The sequence below is a fragment of the Falco punctatus genome (genome assembly GCF_963210335.1).
Source record: "Falco punctatus genome assembly, chromosome: 6".
Taxonomy (NCBI): Eukaryota; Metazoa; Chordata; class Aves; order Falconiformes; family Falconidae; genus Falco; species Falco punctatus.
Genome location: NC_137585.1, coordinates 13,385,700 through 13,411,832, shown reverse-complemented (window position 1 = coordinate 13,411,832; position 26,133 = coordinate 13,385,700). Strand labels below are relative to the sequence as shown.

Here is a 26,133-nt window from a genome sequence, read left to right as displayed (position 1 = left end):
GATTATTTGTTTTTTTCCTTATCTTTTTCTGTCTGTTTCTGTGTAGGGTCTGCTCAAATTTTTGTAGCTGAGCAGTGTTAAGCGATCACTTCAATAAGTATTTGGGGCTTTTTGGTCTATGTAGGTAGTGTGATACTGGTGCAAATGCAAAATTTTTGACTGTGTCTTTGCATACACTGTAATTATAAGCAATTCAAAGTTCTCCTTCATAAGGGGATACGGTAGCATTTTGTGTAGCAATCCAAGATGACTTTATATGTCTTGCCTTTAACTGAGTGGTTTTGTAATCATATAGATTGAGGTTTTAGATTTTTGCTTGGGAGGCACATAAACATTAAACATGTTGCTAGACCCTTAAATTTCTGTTAATGCAGATTCTGCATTATGGCTGCCTTGCACTTGAATAACATGTAAGGAATCTTTCATGTTTAGTATGGCTACCTCCTCTTTGACAACCCTTGTTTGTTTTCTCTACAGAATTTGTATCATGATCTTATGTTTTACTGTTGGTAATGCTTTTCTTGCCACACAATGGGTGTTGCTTATATTAGTATCTCCTTACATATGTTTTTGCTTTTAAAAGTGGTTTGCACCAGGAAAAGTGCATTTGTAGCACTGACTTGTAAATAACATTTTATAATTCTATTAAGTAATGTCCTTGTTTTTTTAGAGTAAAAATAACTGAACAACTAACAAAACAGTAATGTTCTAAGAACTGAGGGTTTTGTTAAATTAGTGGGAACCTGCATGCCAAATATCATGTATATTGTGTGATACAAGAGTTTCTGGCAATATTGTTATACTTTTCTATATAGCTGGAAAACATCTGTTCTGCATATGCCACAAAATAAACTTTTAAAATCTCAACACTTTGACCTTACTATATTTTCTTTAACTCATGGTGGACTAATAGGAGATGGTGCTGCAACATAGAAGAATCATATAGGCTCCTGACAGTCTGACAGAGTACATATAGTTGAAGAATACTGCTGTTTAGTGTAACGTACATAGCCAGTTGCTGGTGTGGTACAGTTTGCACCTGACCTGTCATCAATCAGCACTGCTTTTGTGTGCATCTTCTTATTGCTGACTTCCTTGTAGAGCATGTTAATTCATCTGTTTTAGTCCCATCTTTAAAAGCACTTGTTTGTGGTGTTGGCTAATTACTTGAATGGAAAAGCTGATAAAAATTGTTAATTTTCAGTAAGAAAATCTTGCCTTTCCTCTCTTTTTTTGGATCATGTCTTTTAAAATCCAACAGGACAGAAAATCCTGGGACCAAAGAAATGCAGCTACCTGGCTCAGTAAGTTCTGCTTGGGTTTGGCAGAGTAATATAAAACCAAAAAATATTCCCATATTGGTTTTACCATGTTTAATATTAAATCAGCTGAAAATTTGCAGTGTTTCAAAGCTTTATCAACTCTTCCCATGTGAGAAGTGTGCTATCTCTGCATCTTCTGATGCAATTAGAGAAAAGTTTTCAAGGGAGGAAAGTAAAACTCACTCATGGTCCCCGCTTTCTGAAGCCAGTAGACTTGCCTCTGTGGCCTGTATTCTTCCTTCAAGAAACTCCTTAGTGTTCCTCCAACTATGCAAGTACTTATGGATCTGAGAATGAGGACTGTCTTTTCTCCCTTTTTGCTCAGGCAAAGAATGATCTTCCTTTTTGATCAACTGATAAATGAACAGCTTTTTCCTGCCGCAGACTAATATAGACCAGATAGCCTTACAAGCTATGTAATTCCACTTCTGTTTAATGCACTGCCCAATTATAAGGGGAGTGATTCAGGGAAAGAAGAACACTGTGCAGTATATATGTATTTTCTACCATAGTGCATTAAGAAAATAAGGTAGCATAATCGAGGTTGCAGAGAATTATTCACTAAATAACTTTTAAGAGCTTAACTTTGTAATGTTAGTATCATTTCTTAAAATTAGGGTATGTGAAATTTGGTTTATTTTGAAGACAAGGGTTTATTAAAACTTGCATATGATATTATGGAGTACAGCTGTGTAGAGGGGAAAAAATATGACGTTATTCTATTTTGGGTTTTTTTTGGGGGTGCAACTGGCAGTCTTCATGAAGAGGTGGCTCATGAAAATTTTTCAGTTCATGCATGGTAAATTCTCTCTGTCTTAGGTTCTTAATACCTTGTAAAATATAGAATATTACTCATGTGTAAGGTTACAAAGTATGAAAACTGAATCAAATGTCACAGGATAGAGGAGAAAACATGCACTTTTTCCCAGATAGGAGATTGGACTTCATATTTTAGATGCCAAATTTTATTTTCAGTTGTTTTTTTATGTGTTGAATCAGGATATTGGAAATAACCCTGTAGCTTATATATTTCAGGCTCCTCCTATTTACCTAAGTTTTTTATAAGTATCTACTGCATCCCCTAGTTTTAAATGTGCTGTGTTCTGCCACAATATTTGCAAAGTGACCTAGAGGTAATGATTGTTTCAACTTTAACCTTGATATTGCAAGCCAGCCCTTTACACGATCAATGTGTTTATGCAGTAAATCCAAACTTTGTTACTGTTTCTCAGAGACCTTTGCATCAAGAAGACCTCTTTCCTTACAGGGATTAATCCTAGTGTGGCAAGTATTAAATGTGGAAGGGCCAGGGGTTTAGTCTCCCACCATCCCTTTCTAAAAATGAAGCAAATTACCAATCGCTGCATGATTAGGTATTTGTCTATGGTAATCTGACTGTGATTTCTTTAAGACCTGATTCAAGTTTATAGGTAAGTTACTCATTGGGTAATTGCAGTGTGGCAGTGGGAAAGGAGGACTTCTGAAAACATACATATTTCAGAGATAACAGGCTGCTGCTTATTCTCAAAATCATAATTACATGAAATTGTGTTCTTATTTCCCTATTTCATTCTCTCTTGTTTTCAGTTTTGTTTGTGTGTGGTTTTATGTGGGTGTAGGAAGGGGGGTATGGAGGCTAAAATATTGTATGAGAAACTGGGACAATCCTTTGCAAATGTCTTTGTGGCACAGAATTTTTCTAAAATCTTCAGAGTAAGAAGAAATGTTGATTTATGCAGATGCTTGAGTGGAATCCTCACGCTGCAGCTACCACATCTACCGTTGTAACATGTACAACTCTTTTTGTAAAGCAAAACACTCCCTGTGAATATTACTTAAATGAACTTCATACTCATTACCCTTTTTATATTAGAAGCTTTATTTTCATACAAGTACGGTTCAATGCATATTAAGTGAAACCTGCCAATGAAAGCATATGCATGTGTAAACATGCGCAAAATACAGCAAAGACAGAAGGCGAACAGTGAATGAATACTAGCATGAATGCTAGACATTTTACTTAAAGCTTTTCTGTGCTTATAAAAAAATGAATTATAATGTTTTCAGTAATGAAAAGATTAGTATATTTTGACAGTCTTCAGAAATGGTTAAGTAATGGCTATGTTTGTTAAGGTAGCTAGTTAATCATCAGCAAGAGCTGTAATGATTAAACAGCTGTAATTTACTAGTAGCGTTGGGAAGTACAAAAGGGTATGTAATTTAATAGTTAAAACACTAAGCACTTCATTTATGTTTCACTAGCTGTTAGGTTGCTCTTATATAAATTCAGCTAAAAAGACTACAGAATTCTAAATATTTACTGCAAATGTGAAAAAGTATGGTGCAATTTGGGCAATACCAGGCACGCCGCTGAAAGAGCTGTTGCCAGCTATCAGAGGTCAGCTATCAAGCCTTTACTTTGCTTTCCTGCCAAATAATGCCTATTTTGCTTCAAGGTAGGCTTCAGTGTTCACTTAATCTTTTCCAAATACTTGTGCTGGATGAAGAAATGATACTTGGAGAGATGTACGTGATTGAGCAGGGAACATGAAGTAACGTTGGGTACGAGGAGCCTAGTGTCTCCTGGAACCTCCCCAGCTATCCTGGGGCAGAGTACCCGTGCTATGTATCTGCAGAGGAATATAAGGTTTCTGTGCTGTGAACAACTGTTTCAGCCTGGGAGAACTTCATGAAGAGCACACTGGAGGAGCAGTGCCGATCATATGCTCTGCCATTCCTCTCTTCCTTTTTTGTTGATGGCTCCTTAGGGAGACAGATTTGGTAGTCTCCTTTGGATTGCTGGAGAACAGTTATTATTCTCAGGTATCGTTACAAACCCAACATAAATCAAAGGTTTCTTTACTCTTTTCCCCTCATCACAAAATATCTACATCAAAGGGATAACAATTTAACTTTTTTCCCACAAATGAAATACAGAAAAGGGATTTCTTATTTCTCAGCTTGAGTATATTCCAGGTATGTCAGGGATGTCAGGTGGATAATGTAATGTCTTGGGCTCTGTGCAAACAGTACAGTTAATTCCAGGTGTTACTATGGGCTGGTCCATGCAGCCTCAACAGAGAAATTGTACAGAGATTCAAGTTTGAAAGTATTGGCAGAGAATAACAGATTATGTTGACCAGAAATGTTTGCAGTTGAATCTTTTTCTTTCTTACTTTCTGAAAGTAATGTTTTGTGAGGCACTTCTCATCTTCAAAATTACTCTGTATCTTGAGCCTTCATGAGATTGGAAGTGTTGTTCTGAATATATGCGGATGGTCTAGCATTAAAATCTTTGTCAGATAATCTACAATAATCTTCTGTTTTCCCTTGGGGTGTGACCATACATTCCTAAAGCATTAGGCTAATTTATTTTTGTTTTAAAGTAGTCTTTTATTTAGAGTCCTCATTCATAAAATTTCTGATTTCTTTTATTTCTTCAGTAACTATGGTCATATATGTTACAATAATTTTAACTTCTATTTTATGTCTTTTGACAGGCTTCTGAGTATCAAGTGTAGATATTTCTTCATATTTTGTCAGGTTACAAGCTGGTAGGATTTATAAGAGAGACTAAGGTGATTCTTGGGGACAGGACAACTGTTGACCTTTAAAAGAAAGTGGCATTTGGAATTTATTTTACTAAATAGTTTCAGGTTATGGAAATACTGTAGGGACTGTAACTGATAGCTATTACCCTTCAGTCCTCTATGTGAAGGAAGTTACTTTGTTTCAGTTTTCCAATAAAAAGTTCTGTTACATTGTAAAATAATTATGTATCACAATCAGTATTCTTTGGATGCACTTTAAAAAAATAAAAAAAAGCTGCACCAGCCTTTCAACTGATCCCTTCAGAAAGAAGTTGAGATGTGCATGAAAGCTCTTGTATTGCTTATAAATGTTCTTTTACAGTGCTAGCAATCTGGTACAATGTCCTAATGAGTATTTAATATATCAAATTGGATAACTCTAATTGGACTGTTATTTTAAAATACAGCCAAGCTGTGCAGAGTGATAGAGCAGCAATGTGACATGTCCAAGTGAAATCAGACTGGTTTGGGTTGGAAAGGACCTTAAAGATCATCTAGTTCCAACCCCCCTGCCATGGGCAGGAACACATCCCACTAGATCAGGTTGCTCCGAGCCCCATCCAGCCTGGCCTTGAACGCTTCCAGGGATGGGGCACCCACAGCTGCTATGGGCAGCCTGTGCCAGTGCCTCACTGCCCTCACAGTGAATAATTTCTTCCTGATATCTATATCTACCTTCTTAGTTTAAAGCCATTACCACTTGTCCTATCACTAGTAAATAAGCCTTTTAAAAACTAGCCTTGTAAAAAGTCCCCCTCCAGCTTTCTTGTAGGCCCCTTTTAGGTACTGGAAAGCTGCTATAAGGTCTCCTTGGAGCCTTTTCTTCTCAGAGCTGAACAACCCCAATTTTCTCAGCCTGCCTTCATAGGAGAGGTGCTCCAGCCCTCTGATCATCTTCATGGTCCTCCTCTGGACTTGCTCCAACAGGTCTGTGTCCTTATGCTGGGGCCCTCAGAGCTGAATGCAGCACTCCAGGTGGGGTCTCACAAGAGCCAAGCAGAGGGGGAGAATCACCTTCCTCCACCTGCTGGTCCTGCTTCTTCTGATGCAGCCCGGGATGTGGTGGCTTTCTGGGCTGCAAGCACACATTGGTGCATCATGTTGAGCTTCTCATCAACAAAGAGAGTTGGTACAATAGTTGGTACAGTAACATACCTGTTGTCTGTAACTGGCATTAGAAATCATGGATAAATTCCCATACTTAGCCTCCTAGATATTCTTATTTGCCACACCATGTAACACAGAATGTATTTTTCTTTTCTAGTTAAAACTGTCCTAATTCAAGGAAAATGAGCAAATAGTTCTTTACTAAGGGTCCTTGTAGTATGAAATGCAAGTTAGTAACAGTGACAGCAACTGGTTTCTTGGGAAGACAGTGTGCTTCTATCTGGTTTGATTCATAACAGTAGATATTTAGAGAGCTGATTTTTATAATTTGTCATTCCTTTCAGTCTTCAGAACTGTCTGTTGTATTTGGCTTAGTTTGAATAGTCAGAATACAATGAACCATCTGAAAACTTTGCCATCTCAGTTAGGCTGGACTGATTCTGAAATCTTCAGTGTTTACTTTCATAAAGAACTCCATTTTAGTGTGTGAACTGAGTAGAATGAGTAGAAGCTCTGCATTTTGCTATGTGTTTGCTATTCCTTTAGTTCTATCCTTCCAGGTACATGGTAAACTATTACACTGGGGGGTGGGGGGGGTGGGGTGGGGGGAAGGAAATCTCTACCTTTGCTCTACGATGGTATTTGTGTTGTAAAAATGTGCCATGAGCTAAATACTATAACTAGTATTTTTATGAAATGCAGGAAAGAGAATCTAACTAGACACTGTTTAAGTAAACTTTTTTTAGCGTCAACATAGTTCACTTCAAAACCAGGTACAATGATAACACAGAGCTGTAATAAATTGCCCAAGAATATATAAAACATATTGTTTTGTTCTAATCATCAGAGTTCATGATCAGACTACCATTTCAGTCTCCCCTTGTACCTGAGGGGTTAACATTTTTTATGTCTATTCACTTGGCTAAACATAAATAATGGGTACATAGCATGTAACGTTACAGCCATTTGGCATCACAATTGAAAAAAAAATTGGGTACTTTGAAAATCAGAGGAAATCTTTTGCCAAGTCTAATGTATATACCTTAAATAACATTGATTAGTTGGAAGAATGCAAATTGTGGAATATAAGGCCTCATGTAATACAGATATTTTTAAAAATTGCTTGTTTGCCTTACAGTCACGTAATGAACACATTGGAATACCCTATAGGAGTGATATGTGTATAGCAACGGTTTTCCATTAAACAGGAGAAAGTAGGAGTGTATACTGATAAATGCACCTGAAAAGTAAATAATTTAAAAACTCTGCAGATATTGCCAGTTGTTACAAGTGTAACTTCTAGTCTTCTTTATAGTAGGTCATTCTGCCCTCAGTTACATTTGTGTAATACCTTGTGAAAATATGCAAATCTTATTGAAGGTGGCCTTTTGCCATCAGCCTGAGCAGAAAAGGCTTGCTTGTAGATAGCTTGCTTCAGAACTTTTTGAAGATTTTTTTTTTAATATATAACCAAATACAAGTGATGGCTGTCTTTCATCGTTAGTATGTAAAGCAGTAGTCAACACGTTGTATTACTTTTAACTGTACCCTTTTGGTCAACTACATAGACAAAAACACCCGTGTTTTTCCTCCAGATTCTGGAGAAAATTCTGTGAAAATGTGCCTGATGTTCATAGGATTAATCTGTCACAGTTTATCAGATGAAAAGATTGATTTCTTAATATAAAATGTTTAGTATCGTAGGAATCAAATGAGTTGGTATCTGAAACCTTAAATATCATCAAGGAAGATTTTTTTTTTTTTAATCATAACAGCACTTCTCTTGTAAAATCAGCGTTTGTATATCCCCATATAGCTAGTTATTGGCAGTTTCAGGCTTCACAATGAACTGCAGTGACCACGTGTTCTTTGCAAAGGCCAGCATTGAGCAGTAACCACAGTAACAGCCAGAGCTGCTCCAACTGCCCGCACATACTCACTGCATGGAGGAGACTGCAGTACCATGTATTTGTACACATCCTGAATACACTTACTCAGTGTAAAAGATGAGTTTCTTTTAGCAGAAGTACATCTGTGCAGCAGTAGTAACATACTGCATTAAGTTTATCAATTCCTTTCCTGACAAGTCAATAGAAGAAGAATTAAAATTTGTGATATTTTCTTAGCAATCTGTGCTCTTACTCAGAGTTGATGACACTGGTGGCTAGTTTTGAAGGCAACTTAAAAAACTTTACTGTAAGAAATAATACTAATTCTAGGAATTACAGATATATTGCATTGTCTGTGCTGGAGCATTCTTGCTGAAGGTGTTCTTTGACCAAAGTAGGTCAAAAAGTATTAGTTTGGCCCACTTCTACAAAGATTTTAGTGTAAGACAGTATTTTGTTCTCTACAGGGTTGTAAGACCTGTTGAACAAATGTAAAAGAGGTGAGAACAGAGGACCAAATCGATATATCTAAACCTGTTAGATAAGGTGAGAAAAGACTGCTCAAACACAATATGTATGCATATTGATAGTTTATTTTTCTATAAATTTTGATGGGAAGTGCATAATGCCTGCTATGGAAGCACAATATGTAACTCCTATTAGCAAAGGAGAGAAAACATCAATCTACAGATTGATTTTGTTGTAACTTCAATTCATATTGAAGTATTTTGAGGATTATTTTTTTTCCCTGTCCTGTTGATGACTTGTGTTGCTTAAAGCTTCTAGAGCAAGTGAATGTCATATATTTCACTGTAGAACTAGAATTCATGTATTCAGTATGCTGTAACTGATTTAAATATTAAAACCAAAATTTTTTAAATTATTCTTTCACCAGTGTAAAGAAGTTTAAGTGACTGCTCTACTTGATCAAAATGGTGGACACTGAAAACCAGCTCTATCCCCTTACTCCCTTGGAGGAGGATGACATAGGCAGCCCTTTATCTGGAGAGTTCCTACAAGATATGGGGAACATTCAAGACCTCTCTCAGTCTCTAGGAGATGATAGCTCTGGAGCTTTAAGTTTAACAGAGTTCCAGTCACTGGGAAGTTGTCCAGGATCTGATGGATCAGTTAAAACAGGTAAGAGAATTTTGGTTTTCCATAAAACTTTCTTTTGTAAATACACAAATAGAAATTTACAACTTTTTTAAAGCAATAATTGTTTATGACTACGTAATACTAGAAATATAGAAGCTGATTATAGCATGGTCTTAAAATATTAAAGGCTAAAGGTAATTTATTAGACAGATGTCACTGCAAAATGACTGTAACATAAAGCTGCTGTTTTAAATTACCATTAGTATCAATGCCTTTTTCAAAATAACTTTTAAAAATCACTATTACTAGCAAAGTTACTATGTCTTGTAGTCATATAGGAAGTCACAATATTGCACTAAAGGAATTCCTCATTTTTTAGTTTCTTCAAATCATATATATTTGAAAAGTATTGTGAAATGTTTGCCAAAAAATTATAATCTAACCCTTAAAAGCTCACCTCGAATTCCAGTATATTTTAGTGTACTGATCCTTTGATCATGCTGTTTTCTCTCCCCCTCTTAGAAGTAGCATTGCTCAGCTATTGACTTCTGCCCAGTACATTACATTACATTGCATGTACATACATTACATAGTCTTTAGTCAGAAGATCTTGGTGAGAGGCTTTGTTTGAGAGATCAAAATGGGGAATCAACAAAGTACTATGGGACAATGCAATAATATCATAAGTTGTTCCTTTTGAAACAATGATTTTACAAATCTTTTAGCAGCAGAGCCTTTTTCAGCAGTTTATGATTAAGTTTCTGGTTGGTTTACACTCATTTGTTTTGGGGGTTTCTTACTTTAAATCAGTTCCCAGGATGTGATCACTATTCTACCTTACAAAAACTGCACTGATACAACTGAGGTGTGCCTTTGAGCTGAAGTGGTTGAAATGAATGGTGTGATTTTTGAAGGGAGAGCTGCCTCTTGACGCTATTGCCCAAAGGAGTGTTTGTAGAATTATGATTTGGGTCCCTTTTGGTTGTGGACCTTCACATTACAGAGATGCCTTCTACAGGAAAAGTTATTATGTGCTGAGTTTATAATGTAGTCCTCCCGAGACACAAGGGTTTTTTAATTATTTGTGTGTAACGTGTGTACAAGTCATATAATAATTTAGATCAACTTTAGTGTTACCTTATAAATTGAGTATTCAGTGTTCATTGCAAAATGTTCTAGTTTTGCTGTCAGAAAAGATAGAAAATGTAAACTTTCAAGGCTCAAATTCCATAAGGCAAGTAAAAAGAAATTAAAACCACACATTAAAAAAAATCCTGGGTTCTAGGCTGTTCTTGATGACTGATGCCTGTGGGCTTGGCACTGCTCGCAATGCAGACTGAGTTCTATGCCAAGTTTTTTTCCAACATAATACTTGCTGACCTACATTCATGAGTGTTTCTTAATCTTTCTGTAAAATAAACACACCCATTAATTTGCTAAAGTCTTGTGGTGCAAGTTGCAAGATGGAAGATAAAAGAAATTCTGGCCTCAGATAATATTTTCGTCAAACAAGGTGGAAATATTAATTGAAATAATTAAGGTAGGAATGTGTTAGTTTTGTAACATGTTCATCTAGTAGTAAAATGTCTGGAGAGTTTATTTCATTGTACAGTTCAGGAATGCTTTTCCTATTATAATCAAAACATAAAATACCTGAGCAAGGCTTCTGTTGCTAGATTATCTTACAGGCAGACAAGTGTTACCTTCCTTTTAAGATCTGTTCAGCCTTTGTACTGATGTGCAGGAGCATGCTTTCACTTTGAGAAAATCTCTTCAGAAAGAGAAAGTTTGTAACTGCTTTTTAGGGCTCAGTTTAGATCATCATTTAAAACTCTGAGTAGCTCTTCAGAAGTCAGGGGGACCTTAAGTGTAACTCAGCATGAGTTAGGAATATGTCTTTTGCTACACTATAGCAATAGATCTGATATCCAACACCAGGGCAAGGGAGATGGAAGATGTAATGGCAAGATGAGCTGCTAATAACCCTTCTGGAAAAAATAATTGACAGGTTGAATGGATATTGTGATATAAACTTGAAGTCATGGGAGGTTCTGTCTCATTGTGGGGTTGTTGTTGGTGTTTTTTTTTACATTTTGTACTGCTTGTCTTGAGCAGTAAAGATGTGTTTAATTTTTCAGTTTCAAATACACTTTATATGTGAAAATGGTATATGTGCATTTTTATGTTAAGAAAATTTCCTTGATTTAAATGAAATACTTATTCAGAGGTTTTTACTTACTTATTTTATGTGGTGGGATAAAAAAATTTCACATTCACATCAAATTGAGAAACATTTGAAAATTCAAAGTAAAAAATGGAACGCAGAAAAATCCAAAAAAAGCTTGGTTTTCTCTTATTTTGTTTGGTGCATATGTATTGAATCCTCACGAATCATTATCACCCTTCTAGTTCTTGTTATCAGTTACTTCAGTAAGGCTTTTTGTTTGCTGACATTGTATGTCTCATCAAAATTAGCAAGGTACACCCTGTATTTTGTGTGTGTTTGCACTGTTAATATAAATATGAATTGTTCTTCAAACACAGCCAAATTATTAGTTCAGTTACTGATTATTAACTCACGGTTATTTTTTAGAACAATCTCTTTTTTTTGTTTATATTATATATATATTTATATATATTTTAATATATTATTTATATTATATATATAAGCTCATTTTGTTATAGAAATGGTATCGTATCAGTCTTGACAGTATAGTATATATCAAGTGTTCCTTTTTCTTTTAGAGACCCTTTCACCAGCATCCAGTCCTTCATCCATTAATTTTGCCACAGCTCCAGGTAGCATAGATGAATCACCCAGTGGAGCATTAAACATTGAATGTAGAATTTGTGGGGATAAAGCCTCAGGCTACCATTACGGAGTACATGCTTGTGAAGGTTGTAAGGTACAGTCATAATTTTCTTTTTAAGAGCCTAAATCACGTTGCTTTGTTTACAGGGTTATATGAAGATAAACATTTGTTACATAAATGTTTAATAAATCTAATTCTAGCCATTACTATTATTTAAATAATAAACATATTTGTGATCCTTTTTTCTGAAAAAAATTGTTCAGTTATCATAACTGGATACTCAATACCAGACCTTCATCAAGCAGGGGCAATTCACAATGATAATTTTAATGCTGCTTTTCTGGATAGTTAAACACTAAAACCACTAAACTGTGACCAAAAAAACAAAGCCTACTTGCTCCACTAGTGTTTTATTTGTGTTGGGAGTATGGCTGTGAGAAGCATGCCAGTTTGCTACACTTCCATTGTAACAGTAACAAATCCTGAATTTCTCATCTCCACTACATTCTGCCTGAATCACGTAGTATTGTACCTCATGTCATTTTGGGGCCAGTGCATGTCTCTGGGGCAAATTAATGTTATCATTAATGTATAATTTTTTGGGATGATATGGCCCATGAATTATAAGATTCTTTTCTTTTTTCTTCTAATGTGATAGTTTTCCATTTTTTTATATATTATCATGTATGATATGAGAAACTGTATATGTGTACAATGTCAGAATATGATAATTCAAATATAAATCTCATGGAATAATGCTAGAATATCTATTAGAAGTGGGGAGCCAGTTCATAGTCAGTTGGGTTTCACAGTCTAAATGACATGTTGTTATGTTGTGTGATGCAAAATGTTGCAATGTCTCTAAATCTGCTAACCCTACAGTTTTGTAGTATGAGACTAATCTTAAACTGCAGTATCAAGACATCATGCTAAGATCTGTTGAGGTACAGGCTTTTCTGTAATGCTTATTTTTGTGTCCTTGGCTTTTTCTATATACTATATATGCTATGTTGTCATATCCCTCACATTTTCTGGATGAAGAAAAGATGTGTTAAATCTGTTTGTTTGTGTGATTACACATATGAAAGATGAAGTTATTTCTGAGAGAGGATGCTGAGAGAACGCATACAAAAGCAGTATGTGTTTTGCTTAATCCTTAAGAGCAAATCTGCTTGGGTACTCTGAGCTCTTGGTCCTCTCCCAAGAGGGCTAAAAGCTATTTCCTCCTTTCCTGTTTTCCGTTCTATACATGGCTTCATAAACACTACTTCACTGTATAGATTCTTACCTTTAGACAGGTTATACTTTGTGTATTGTTTTGCTAGTGACACCAATAAACAGTAAAAGAAAAAAATTACCAGTATGATTGAAACTTAGTAGTCAACGTTCTTTAATATTGCTTATTGTTTTCTCAAATTTTTATAGGGTTTTTTTAGAAGAACAATTCGTTTAAAACTCATCTATGATAAATGTGATCGCAACTGCAAAATTCAGAAAAAAAATCGTAATAAGTGCCAATACTGTCGTTTTCAAAAGTGCCTTTCAGTTGGAATGTCACATAATGGTAGGTAAGAGTGCCCTGACTAATTTGTTTGTTCCTATCCAGGGTCTGTTTCTGGAAGCAGGCACCTGGATAGCGTTCTTACTTATACATATGAGTTGAACCTCACATTTTGACAGTATAGATCATGGCGGGGGACACCAGTTTCCCTAATGAATAGTTAATGTAATTGATACACAGCTGCCAAATGTACTGTTACGAGCTTTACACAATTGTGCTGCGTGTCTGTTTGTCCATATGAATGTTCATTTAGTTGCTTTCTTCACCCAGAACTTTGGGTTACTATTGCCACCCATTGAAACAAACTTCAATACTGGAAGAATTCTGCTCAAGGGCATTGTAGAGGAGTAGGAGGAGAAAACCAGCTCATTGTGGAAGGGAATGACGTAGGATAGAAACCTGTAGGAAACCAGAATTCATTATCTTTCAGGTTACAGTGCAGCAGCTCTTGGGCAGGTGGTTCAGGGAGTGTGGGGGGAGGGTAAAGATCTGTGCTGACTGTGGAACAGGAATCTGGTAGGTTGTTTGTTAAATGGAATGGTAAAAATTCAGAGCATTTAGATATCCAGTTTAAAAATTATGTTATTGTTTGTGCTAATGATTTAAGATAAGGCTGATAAGCCTGTGGCTTGAAGGCCAGTTTCAACCCACAAGGCAGTTTTATGCACAGTATGTAGTTTGCTAAGCAACTTTGGTGAAGAGGGAGAGGCCAAGCCATGAGAAAGCACATTTTGGTTGGCCAGATGATAGTAGTTTGCTTTCCTTTCTGATAGTGTCAAGGCTGAACTTGGGAGCAGGCGCAATTGGGAAGTAGGTGAAAAGTAGGCGAAAATGCTGGGCTACGTGAAAACCTGTGGGTTAGGAGACAAAATTCCAAAGGAAACTATACAGTCAATATAGCTGGTGTGGGGACATGGTTGGGGAAGCTGCCTATGGCATTGTAGTCTAGACTTCTAGCAAGAGACATTGGGAGAGTTGTCTTTCTTGTTCAGGGGAAGTCTGGCTCCTTTGTGATGAACCTTGACAGAGATTAAGGTCTGTTGGGAGAGGGTTGATAGTCTCTGCAAGACTGGTGATAACCTTCCTGAAGCAGTGGACTTGGGGGGAGTGTGCCAGCCAACAAAGGAACATCTCTGGGGCAGGAGTTGAGAGGGAGCTGTGCTGGTTGGCAGGAATGTTAACATTCAGGTGGATCTGTTTCATCCTACTAAAATGCTGTGGGCAGCTGTGCTCCAGCTGAAGGGAGTAGTAGCAGTTGTACTGGAGCAAACACATAGGAGGCAGTGGGGGAAGGAGGTGGCTGCTAACTTGCAGGTGATGCTTCTTGGGCAAAGAGCTAGAACTGGATTTACAGCCACGATCTTAAAACTCTTACGTTTCAGTTTAGAGCAGGTATTCTTCCACTTTTTTTGATAGACCCGTGGCCAGATTCCAAATAGGCCTTCCATGTTGGACTTCCATTGAAGTCCAAAACTGTATTTCAGATCATGCCTTGAGTCACCTCCTTAATGTCACAAGAAAATTTCTTGGGCATGTTGAAGGGCTAATTCTGCCTATGTTCTGAATTGCTTGGTCTAAGCAACGAGGTTGTTCTCTCACTGGTTAGATGCTGAAATGTGGCAAGAGCAACCAGCTATATTAACCGTCCCAAAACCTTGCACACCATCAGAGGGTAAGGCCCCTTTTAAAATGGAGCTGGTTTAGTTTTAAACTGAAATTGAAGAAGGATCTGGACATGCCTGTTTTATTGCTGAATGGCAAGACCACTTGCGCAAGAACTGGGAGACCTCCATATCCAGTGGTGTTTCAAATTTGCATCTCCTGTCTCTCAAATGAATATCCTATTGACTAGATTGGATACTCAAACTCTGTTCTCATCCTCTCCAGTCTTGAAGCACCAGTCTATTGAAAAAAGAAGCATAAAATACTGGGTCTAGGAGGAGATTTTTTTACTATAGCCTTTGAGTATAAATCCAGGTCCCCGGTCTGTTTTGTTCTCACTAGACACTACAGATACGTTGAACTGAACTTTCAGTGCATAAAGAACCGAATGCCCCAGCAGGGTCAGAATCAGCAATGGGATTTGGGCCCAAATCCGTTGCAGTGTTCCCTGTGGAGTAACTCCCCGGGCAGCTCTCCAGCTGGTGTGTGTGCTCTCTGCCAAGCTCCTGACAGGAGTTTATTCAGTTTTTTAGAATTCCCAAGCCGGACTTTGAGTTTCACGTTGGGATTTGTAGAACACAATAAGAAGAAAACAAAATACCACTACTTAGATAACGTACAAGGAAAAAGGTATGCGTTCTAGCTCAAGCTCATTGCAGATAGCAGTTTGTGTTCTCAAACATCTGATTACCTTTGGTTTAGTATATTGTCTTGATAATTCATCACTGACTGGATGAGATTTTTTCACCCATTAATTTATCATAATAAAGATACTACCTCCGTTTTTCTAGACAAAAAATCTTTATGCTCTAAACAGCAACAGTAAAAGGCATAGGTTTTTGTATAACTTGTGTTTGTTTTACAATTATGTCTTCCCATCAGCAATACGTTTTGGACGAATGCCAAGGTCTGAGAAGGCCAAGCTGAAAGCAGAAATTCTAACAGGTGAAAATTACGTAGAAGATTCAGAAATGGCAGATCTTAAATCACTTGCCAAAAGAATTCATGAAGCTTACCTGAAAAACTTCAATATGAACAAGGTTAAAGCCAGAATCATCCTGGCAGGGAAAACTAACAACAATCCAGTAAGTACTTCTGCTGTAACTTTAAAGTAAAGCTGGCAAGTACGTAAGGTGATTATAATAATTTGTTAAACTCTTAAGCACATATTTTAGAAAATAAATATCATGCTAATACAGACATGAAATATGCAAAAAGAATACCTGTAGTAAATACAGTTGGTTTTAGCCACTATCAGAGGAATAGGAAGCTTAAGGAAAATTGGGTGATTAACTTGTAAATGGAAGCTCATAACCTTAAATTATGGAAGACACAAGGGAAAGAAAATCAGTTCTTAATCAAAAAACCAAAGGTGACATCTGAAGGTATGGGTGGGGGAAATGGTTCAAAATTAATCTCCTGTATGACAGTGAAAAACAAATAATAATGTTTTTCTGCCACAAATGCCACTATAAATACTGTTATTTTTTAGGGTGTATAGAAGCTCTGTATGACTCTTGTTTTAATCACAACAATATTACTGACAGGAGGAGAGAAAACTTGAGTTTGTAATTCTTTGTTTACAGTTCTGGCCGTTTCCTCACCCAGCCTTACTGGTCTTTACTGTATGGTTACTTTGAAAGGGAGAAGCAAGCAAGGTTGTGAAGACGTGTATGCTGTAGAGGTTATTTTTATTTCAGGATATTTTATCCAAGGTCTACATAATACTATCAACTGCTTTTTGTTTTGTAGCAGATGAGATTGTATAACCATTGTAAGAACTAACTTGCTTCAATTTATGCGTATTGTTTTTAATTCTGTTGTGATTTATGTTAATTATATGTAGAAGATAAGTATCTTATTTTAGGAACAATTTTAATCTCAGTAAAAATTTGCAGGGAAGAATTTTTAAATATGCCATAATAAAAACCATGTAACTGTGGGGATGAGTATTATAAAAATTGTAGGCAAGCTGCCTTCTAAATTATGGAATTTGACATACTGTAGTCTAGTCTAGCCAAGCATGCAGGCTTGTATTTTAAAAGGGAAATATATGAATAATACCAGGGTTTTTTCATTGGATTAAAGAGATGCTTAAAATGAAGCACGGGCTTGAACTTTTTTGGGGGTACAAACTGACATAAGCCTGCAAATACCATGCTTTAACACCTTACCAAGTAGGTAGCTGCATAAAGTCCTTTTCAAGCTTGTTACCACATGCCATAATCCTAAGTTACAATACGTATCACACATGCAGGGATCCTAGGTCACGGCATCCTAATTTTTGTGTTTGCATTTATGCGATCAATGCTCTCGGATTACAGTCATCTGACTGACTAGCTGATAGTGGCTTGCATGTGTCTTGGTAAATTTACAAGTAAAAATTAATGAGGAACCAGATCTAGTATGTTATAAACAGGCTGCTTCTTCATTCTTCATTATGCAGGGAAGAGGAGAGATTTTATAAGCTATTTTATCATCTCTTGGGGAAAAACAAACGTTTTAATTTTCTTTTGACTTTTTAACAGGATTTTTTTTACAAAAAAAAAAAAAGGTGGTGGTTGTGGGGAATTAATAGCCCACCTGTTTCTGAACAGTGCATTAACATCTGATTTTGCTGAATCCTAATTCTTTACACCACTGTAATTCATTTCGGAAAGAACTAGCATTTTTCATAATGACAAGGTATCCTTTTTAAGTTTAGCTCCTAAGTCCTTGGCCATACCTGTTTTCTGAATAGTGAAATGATGGTAAGTTCCAAAAAGATTTACAGGATAGGTTACATGTTTTAAAGGGTTTAGAAGTGTGGTCGGTTTATTGCTTTGCCACTTTCTGCTCATATCTACATAGACAGTTCTGTGTACTAAGTACTGAAGTGAGATGAAATGTGTAGTTCCCATAAGCATTTAAAAAGTGGACAAATGTAGGAAATTAGCATGTTTGACAGTTTTCTAAGTGAAATAAGTGAATTCTATGAGTTTCTAACAGAACACCAAGTGTTCCTTGTGATATTTAATCTGCAATGAGCAAAACAGCACAGGGAAGGTTCTTTGCTTATCATTTATGGAAATAGATTTACGCTCAGGGTCCATCGCCATGACTTTGATAGGCTGGGAAGCATTGGATTTTGTTGTTTTTCTTTAGTGGATTGTCTTCTGTTTTGATTACTGGTCTTCAGATATGTATCAAAATATTTTTGAGTTCTGATAGTTCTTCAGAAAGTCGGAATGTTGTTTTTTTTTTTTAATATGAAGTTTTAAGAGACTGTCTCATCAGTTTGTAATGCACATATTTTTTTAAACTAAGGGGGTTACGGAAAAGACCATGGTCAAGACTGGAAATTTGTGTTGTCTGACATTCTAGTGGGATTCCAGCTTTAGAGACGACTTGGCATTAACTGTAGCTAAAAAGATGAGCTGAGTTTCTGTGATAGATCATCTGTGACATAGTCTATGAAAATCTGGTAATCAGAGGAGCAGTACAGAGTTCACATTCTTGTGCAAATCTGCTGTCCTATATTTAAATGACTGTCTGTATTCCCCCTAGGATACCTCAGGAAAGCATCATGATGTGCATCAAGTGTAGTTAGTTTAGGAATCGATAGGATTTGTAGGCAGAATAACCTGGACTTCTGGAGAAGGTAATACAAGTCTTTTGTAAACCTTCTGGGACTTGCTCTGAGATGGATGTATGCATACTAAGCACAGTGCTTCTGGATCTTCATTGTAACTATCACATAAAACTAGATTAAAGATATGTGATACATATTTACATTTTATTATTTGCATTGCCATTGGCAGAGCAGACCTCTTCTTAGATATTGCAGTTCATAGTTCTGTAATATGTGGTTTCTCTTTATGCAGAAATATGAAAGAACTCATGGTTTATTGATAGTTGAAGACTGATTAGCGTGAAAGCTAAAGTTTATCAAAATACATATTCTTTAGGAAACCAATGATTAATGACCATTATTTTGTAACTGAATTAGGTTGGTTTTTTTCTCTGTAGCCATTTGTTATATATGATATGGATACCTTGTGCATGGCAGAGAAGACTCTGGTGGCAAAATTGGTAGCCAATGGAATTCAGAACAAGGAAGCAGAAGTTCGAATCTTCCACTGCTGCCAGTGTACGTCTGTAGAGACAGTCACAGAACTTACTGAATTTGCCAAATCTATCCCTGGCTTCTCCAATCTTGACTTGAATGATCAAGTGACACTGTTAAAATATGGGGTTTATGAAGCCATATTTGCCATGTTAGCATCTGTGATGAACAAGGACGGGATGCTGGTAGCCTATGGAAATGGTTTTATAACCCGGGAGTTCCTGAAAAGCCTGAGAAAGCCATTCTGTGACATAATGGAGCCAAAATTTGATTTTGCAATGAAATTCAATGCACTGGAATTGGATGATAGTGATATATCGCTTTTTGTTGCTGCCATCATTTGCTGTGGAGGTAAGCATTACTTATTTGTTCTTTAAGGTAGTAATTTTTTTTAATTTTCTTTACATAAATTAATAATTTTAATAGAAAAACTTACATATTTCTTGAAGATGCAATTCTACCACTATGTCATTTTCCCTTTTAGCATGTTTCGTGGAAGATACTGTGTAACTGTTAAGTTCTGAGCCTGTATTTTGCTTTGCAGAATAGTAGACGTGCTTGGAATTGTTTAGCCACAGAGAGGGGTCTAGTTACTCTCTGTTTTTAAAAGTGGGATGCAAAGAGCGTTAGTGTTTGTTTTGTTTGAGGTGTGGAGGATTTTTTTTTTATGTTTAAAGCTGGATTGGAAACACTATTTGTATCTGCCAAATGGGCAGGAAAAAATACTATGTAATAAGACTGGAGGCAGGTGCAGGTTATAGCTTTGCTCATCTTTGACACTTGCTGATTGCATCATGTAATGGGTTCTGCACAAATGCACAGCTCTGTTGATGCCTTCCTATGTTCTGAGTTGAATATCACTAACTGTTAAAAAAAAAAAAAAAAACTTAGCTAATTAAAAAAAATTAGCTGATGGCATTTTTAAAAATTATTTCGTAGTACCTAAGGACATGGGGCTTGGCTTTTCTGTTTTTTTCTGTTTTGTTAATGCCTGTTGATTGAACTCTTTGTGAGTAAAGGAACACAAATTTAACAATAATTTGTAATTCTTTCTTTCCTCCAAAAAGCAAGGATGTTCACGTTTAAGGTTAAATTCAGTTCATGTTTAAGGTTAAATTCAAATCTATCCATAAGTGTTTTAAGAAAGGGAAAGAAAAGATCAGGAAAGTTCCAACAACTGCTCCCCCCTCCCTTTTTTGCATTCAGCCATATGCATAGGATGTTTCACTGCTCCGGTTGCGTCCTCAGCACTTACAAGAAGAAAGATACAATCTTTAGACTTTCAAAAGCTTCATGTGCTAGTTTAGGCAGCAAATTCCCATCAAATCTTGACTTACTTGTGCACAATACATTGGTATTTTGACATTTTCAAAAGTCAAGGGAGTTCTTTGCAGGCAAAATGGTTTGGTTTGGTTTGGTTCCCTGCGCCGCCCCCCCCCCCCCCCCCCTTCTTGAAACTAGCTTCAGTTTTAGCCTGATGCCCCAGAATTCTTACAGAGAAGTTCGATATGGAGAGTAAAGGTATTATAGGACTGTAGGTAGCTGAAAATGAGATCATAGACTAGGAAGAGTGAAACATCCTTAATAGTGCTTCTCTGCGTCCTGTCAGTAACTTGTGCTGTGCCAATATACATATGGGAACCAAGAGTTAACGCTTGTTATTTATGTCTTGCCGTATTGCTACCAGACTTCAAGAACTCTCTAGAAGTAGACACATGCTTTCTTTTTCCATCCTTACTGTTTGAATTCTGTTATCAGGACATACAGAATATAGAACTGGATTTCTAGGCTGGATATCTCTGCTGGGTTTTGGGCTGAGAGAGTGGTGGGTTTTTTTTTCTGTTGTAGCACAGGTTGTATGAAATCTCTGCTCAGGTAACTGCGGGCATTGACAAAACTTTGTCCAAAGGGATAGAACACTACTTTTTTTTTAAAAAAAAAATTATTATTTTTTCTTTTTTAAAGATTCGTTTTGAGCCTCATTGTCCTCAGTGTATATTGTAAATACACACTGTAGCCTACAATATAGAATCTATAAAGTAGCCTATTTTAAAGAATAATTATAAAATTATCACCTGTATCATTTTGTTTTGAGAACAGATCGTCCTGGTCTTGTAAATGTAGGACACATTGAAAAAATGCAGGAGAGCATTGTGCATGTACTGAAACTTCATTTGCAAACCAACCATCCTGACGACACCTTCCTCTTCCCGAAACTTCTCCAAAAAATGGCTGACCTCCGACAACTTGTCACAGAGCATGCTCAGCTTGTTCAGATAATTAAGAAGACTGAATCTGATGCACATTTACACCCCTTACTACAGGAAATCTACAGGGATATGTATTAAGGATTTTTAGTATTTTTTTCCACAATATTTAAAGACAAAAGCAATACTAATAACAGATGGGAGCAAAACTACTTGCACAGTTATCTGCTGTTCACTCAGCTCAGAGCATGAGAAATCTAAAAGCTGGGTAACTGGAGTGTTACACTTCTTTCAGTTTGGGATCTTTTGTCTTCTTTTGAAAGAGTTCTGCAGAAGAATACTGATCATAGTGCTTATGAAGTGTTTTACAATGGTTCTTTTATTTGGAAATTTGAAGATTGGTAAGGAATACTTATTTGTACAATAAATCAGAATGTTAAGTAACAGAAATGAACAAAATTGTATTTCCTCTTGGCTTAGTCATTTTAGAGTTAATATAACAAATTCAGCAAATTCTCTCCAGGTGTATGCACAATCATAAAGATTATGCACTTTTGGCTAATAGTAGTTACTGAGAACCAACTAACGCTTTTTCTTACAGCAGTCAGTCTAGGTGTATCAAATGGTTGGATGTTACTGTACATACACCTCTAAAAAAATCTGAACGACCTTTGAACCGCTGCTGCTCTAATTCCATGAAATGCAGCACAGCTTCATATAGTATTACATTAGTATACCTTAGGATTAGCATGTTTAAAAGATGGTTCTTTTATGAAATGAAATAAAATCCAAAGAGCTATCTAAAATACAGCAGAGATGCTCCATTCAGGTGTTTTTTGAAGAGTAAGTGTAAGAAAGAGATGGAACCCTTTTTTCAAAAGTCTTTTAAGGAAATATAAAAATGTCCCTGGTGGAAAATATATCATACTTTATTATACATGTCTTTTTGAGAACTTTTAAGATGCAGTTTTGACTTAAAAATATTACTTCAAATTAGGTAGGCTTTTGGAGAGACTGAAAAATCTGATTCTAGCCCCCCCAAAAAAAGAATTTCAGCTGCACAGCATTCTAGTGCAGGGATAGCTTACTCTGAAGAAATGATTGTATAGGAAAGGCACCTTCTTTCTTCTTGGCAGTATAAGAATTTTTTGGACCCATTGACTTTTCTGATGAATACACTATTTCTTTTTTCCAATTACCCACTCGGATATATTTCCTTCTATTATTTCTTAGGCCTTCTGAATAGAAGTATTAGATTATGTTGCCAAATTTTGTCCTTGTCCATACAGCCACAGTGGATAAGGTGACAATATTACCAAGAACAGTGTTTGTAGGTGTGATTGCATAATATTATGAAAGACAGCACAGCTGAGAGTAAGATTATCATGTTCCTGAGAGCAAACTCCTGATTTTACAGTAGTACTTACTCCTGATGAAAAATAAGCCATAAGGAACTGCTTGACTTTGCCATTTTACAGAATCTTTTATCAGTGCTACATTAAAGTGCTAGCTGCATGCAAGACACTGTGCTATTTTTTTAATTTTTTTTTTTTTTTTTTTTAATACAGTACCTTCACGTTATTATTTCTTTATTTTAATACTTCTTTCATAACACAAAGATCTCAGGAGCCAATCTTGGCATTTTCACGATAGTTTAGGTTTCAGTGGCACAGGAGGACACTTTGTACATTTTTACTGTAGCATGTTTGAAGACTTCAGAATCTTAAACCTTCATTACAAGAATTAAATAAGATTGATAAGGTGAGAACCTCACACTATGATTCTTATTTTAGTCACAATGCTTGTTTCTTTACAGGCCTGCTGGCATGGCTAGACATTGGATAAATTACACATTTAAAAGCAATTTGGTGTTTATCCAGGTGATGGTCATTAGCAGAGGTTTTAATGCCAGATATAGTTAGTGTAAAACAGTAAAGCATAGGCCTCAAATTTGGTAACCGTCAAGGGCAGGATAGAAACAATAAATGCATGAGCAGAAAATTTTCTCCCCTTTCCTGTCACCTGTCAGCAACAGCAAGAATAGGCCTTAACGTTACAGCTGCTTCTAATGCCTTATTAAGAGAATATTGTTGGCCTTACCAGGAAACAGCAGATGAAAAATGGATTGTCTTTTGTGTCTTACAGCAGTACAGATAGTAAGCCCTCAAAAATAACATTAGTATTTTAACAATGATGCTGCTTTATTCTTCCAGTCAGCCATGTTTCACAAGGGAGCTGTGGCGTTCAGATATAAGATATTCAGCATTGAAATAATTGATATGCAATATTGTTTACTAAAAAAAAATTAAACCATAGCCATTCTGTGATGGCATACTGAAACTCTAATAGCCAACTATTTTAAGTTTATCTTCTAATAAAAGTATAAGCTGATTTTTTTTTTTTTAATTTTTTTTTCCCCCAAAGCTCAGATTTTTGCAAAGGGCAAATTTCAATGTTGTGTTCCATAGTTGAGGTGTACTGAAATTTCTCAGGAAAATCAGATGTGGACAGTGTGGACAAAACCTATTTTTACTGCTCTTGTTCTCAAAAGTGGCTAAAACACTTTATTGATAATAAATCCTTAAATACTCAACAAAACTATAAAGAATTGAAAACAGCATAATTCAGCGGAAGGCATAAAGTTTTAGCTATATTAACAGCTGCTTGTAACAGCTTCCTATTATTGGTGTTGGGATTTTTGGCGTAATTTGCATTTTTCCTGTTCCAGATCATTTTGTTTTCTTATTTGAAAACCAGCAAGCATTTTTTGACTAGTTCTTTGGACACCAAACTTTGATTTCTGTTTTAAATTAAACTGAAGACCTTTAATGAAAAAAAAAAAAAAAACGGAAAGAACGCATCTCAGAATTACAGAAATATGAACAAGCTGTTAACATAGCCTAAAATTCTGGATGGATCCCACTGCCCACACTGCTGCACCGTGGACATACCCACAGTCTTGTCAAAGAATGACACAGGGCAGAGAAGTCACTTCCCAAGCATTAATGGGCAAAAGGAATTCTTAATCTCTACATTACACTTCTAACAAAGTACATTCACTACTGCAGTAGATGACTGCAGCAGGCTTTTGCCAATTAAATTTCGAGATAACTCAGTTTGTGTTTGGGTTTTTTTGAAGTTTGGAATCTTAACTAGTATGAGATCTAATACTGAGGAGCCTTCAGCTTCTCCACCTTATACAGATCATTTAATATTTTAAAATACCCATTCTATGGAGGGAAAGAAAGTGATCAGTGCTTTTACTATAGCACCAAAGAACTCTGGTTAGCAAGCAGTACCCGCAAACAGCTTAAGACAAGAGACAACAGAAGAATTGAGAAAAATCCTAGGAAACAACAGTATGACTTAAGTTTTCAACAAATATATAACGTACTCATTTTTGAGGGTTTTTTTACTTTTTTTATTTATTGAGATGCCCTAGGTACTTTGACAAAGGGGAAGAAAAAAAAAAGGAAAAGGAAGGCTTTGTGTCAAGTGTTAGGGAAATCTGATGTTCATTTTTATCTCCTCCTTAAAGATTTTCTTTAAAGGTGTACTGTCTTCAGTGTCACAGCAAACAACTGCCATTTAAAAAAAATCAGTTACTTTGTACCTTTTTAAATTTCAGAATCCCACTTTTATTATAAACACAAATTGATAGACAATAGATGGGAACGTTTTCCACTTACAGAAACTGAATCTTTCCTAACATTTAAAGAAATCTCCTTTTTTACTTAATTGCCATTTCCATGTGCCTTTGCTTTGGTTCTAGCCAGCTGCTAGAAAGCTGAAGTGTTGCCAAAGAGCATATTTTTGCGTTATTTCTGGCCTGCGCAGATTTAGGAAATACCAGCAGTTGCACTAAGTCCGTTCTCATGAGAGAGCTAGCACAAGTTTGCGAATCAAAGAGCTTATAATAAGCATCTAAACATTTGTTTGTTTATTCAAACTGGTAAAACTTGGAGAGATTTATTCATCATGAGAGCTGGGTCACATACTATTTGAATTTCCTCCTTATTTCTATCAGAAACCCTGGATGACTTACGCACCATTTCAGACAAAGCAGTTAGCGAAGATTACACTGTAGCTGCCTGTACTGTGTCTGAAAAGGAACAATTCCAGCTCAGTCTCTCCTTAAAAGTGTCCCTTTTAGTTGAAAATTTGCAACTATATTTAACAAATGCTTTTGCAGCAGTTGTGATACTGCTTAAGCATAAGGTCTTACAAATAATGGTCCTTCCCCCAAAACCCTGGTCCGTTAAGTGTTGAAGGTGTAGTGTGGTATCTGGTGCTTGCTTGTATCTCAAGTGCTTTCTTAATAATCTGCATATAATTTTTTTTAAATCTAGGTTTAATCAGCTTTATTATCCTTCTTCTACTAGAGATTTAAATTATATGTGGGTTTGAGCTAAGATTATTGATATTGTTATGTGTTGTGGGATCTTTTTAATTTAATGTGATACCATTTCTTCATGTTTCAATTTGTAAAATATGAGAATATAATTGCAAGATATAAACTTTCACTAAATTATATTACAGAGGTGCTTTAAGAAAAATACGTAAATTATTTAATTTAAATATTTGTTTCATACTTTATCTTGTGAACCCTTTTGTACAGTGAGGAAAGATATACTTTTATGGGGGTAAGGATGATGGGCCTGAAGTCAAAGACAAACTGCTATTTATTCCTGTCTAGTCTTTATTACTGTATCATTTGTGAAGAAATATCACAAATTCTGCAACTTCTCAGTGTTTGTTATTGACAACTGTAACAAAATT

The 26,133-nt window shown here is 36.1% G+C and overlaps 1 protein-coding gene across 2 annotated transcripts in view; it reads left to right on the top strand.

Moving 5' to 3' along the window:
• Positions 1-22,404, top strand: part of PPARA (peroxisome proliferator activated receptor alpha) — a 38,110-nt gene extending 15,706 nt beyond the window's left edge. For both annotated transcript variants that reach the window (XM_080393352.1, XM_080393351.1), the window contains exons 3-8: positions 8,804-9,048; positions 11,752-11,912; positions 13,245-13,383; positions 15,925-16,127; positions 19,051-19,498; positions 21,248-22,404. In XM_080393352.1, the coding sequence (XP_080249478.1) occupies positions 8,841-9,048; positions 11,752-11,912; positions 13,245-13,383; positions 15,925-16,127; positions 19,051-19,498; positions 21,248-21,495 (1,407 nt within the window). In that variant the 5' untranslated portion in view covers positions 8,804-8,840 and the 3' untranslated portion in view covers positions 21,496-22,404. The remainder of the gene's footprint in view (positions 1-8,803; positions 9,049-11,751; positions 11,913-13,244; positions 13,384-15,924; positions 16,128-19,050; positions 19,499-21,247) is intronic.
• The last annotated feature ends 3,729 nt before the right edge of the window (positions 22,405-26,133 follow it).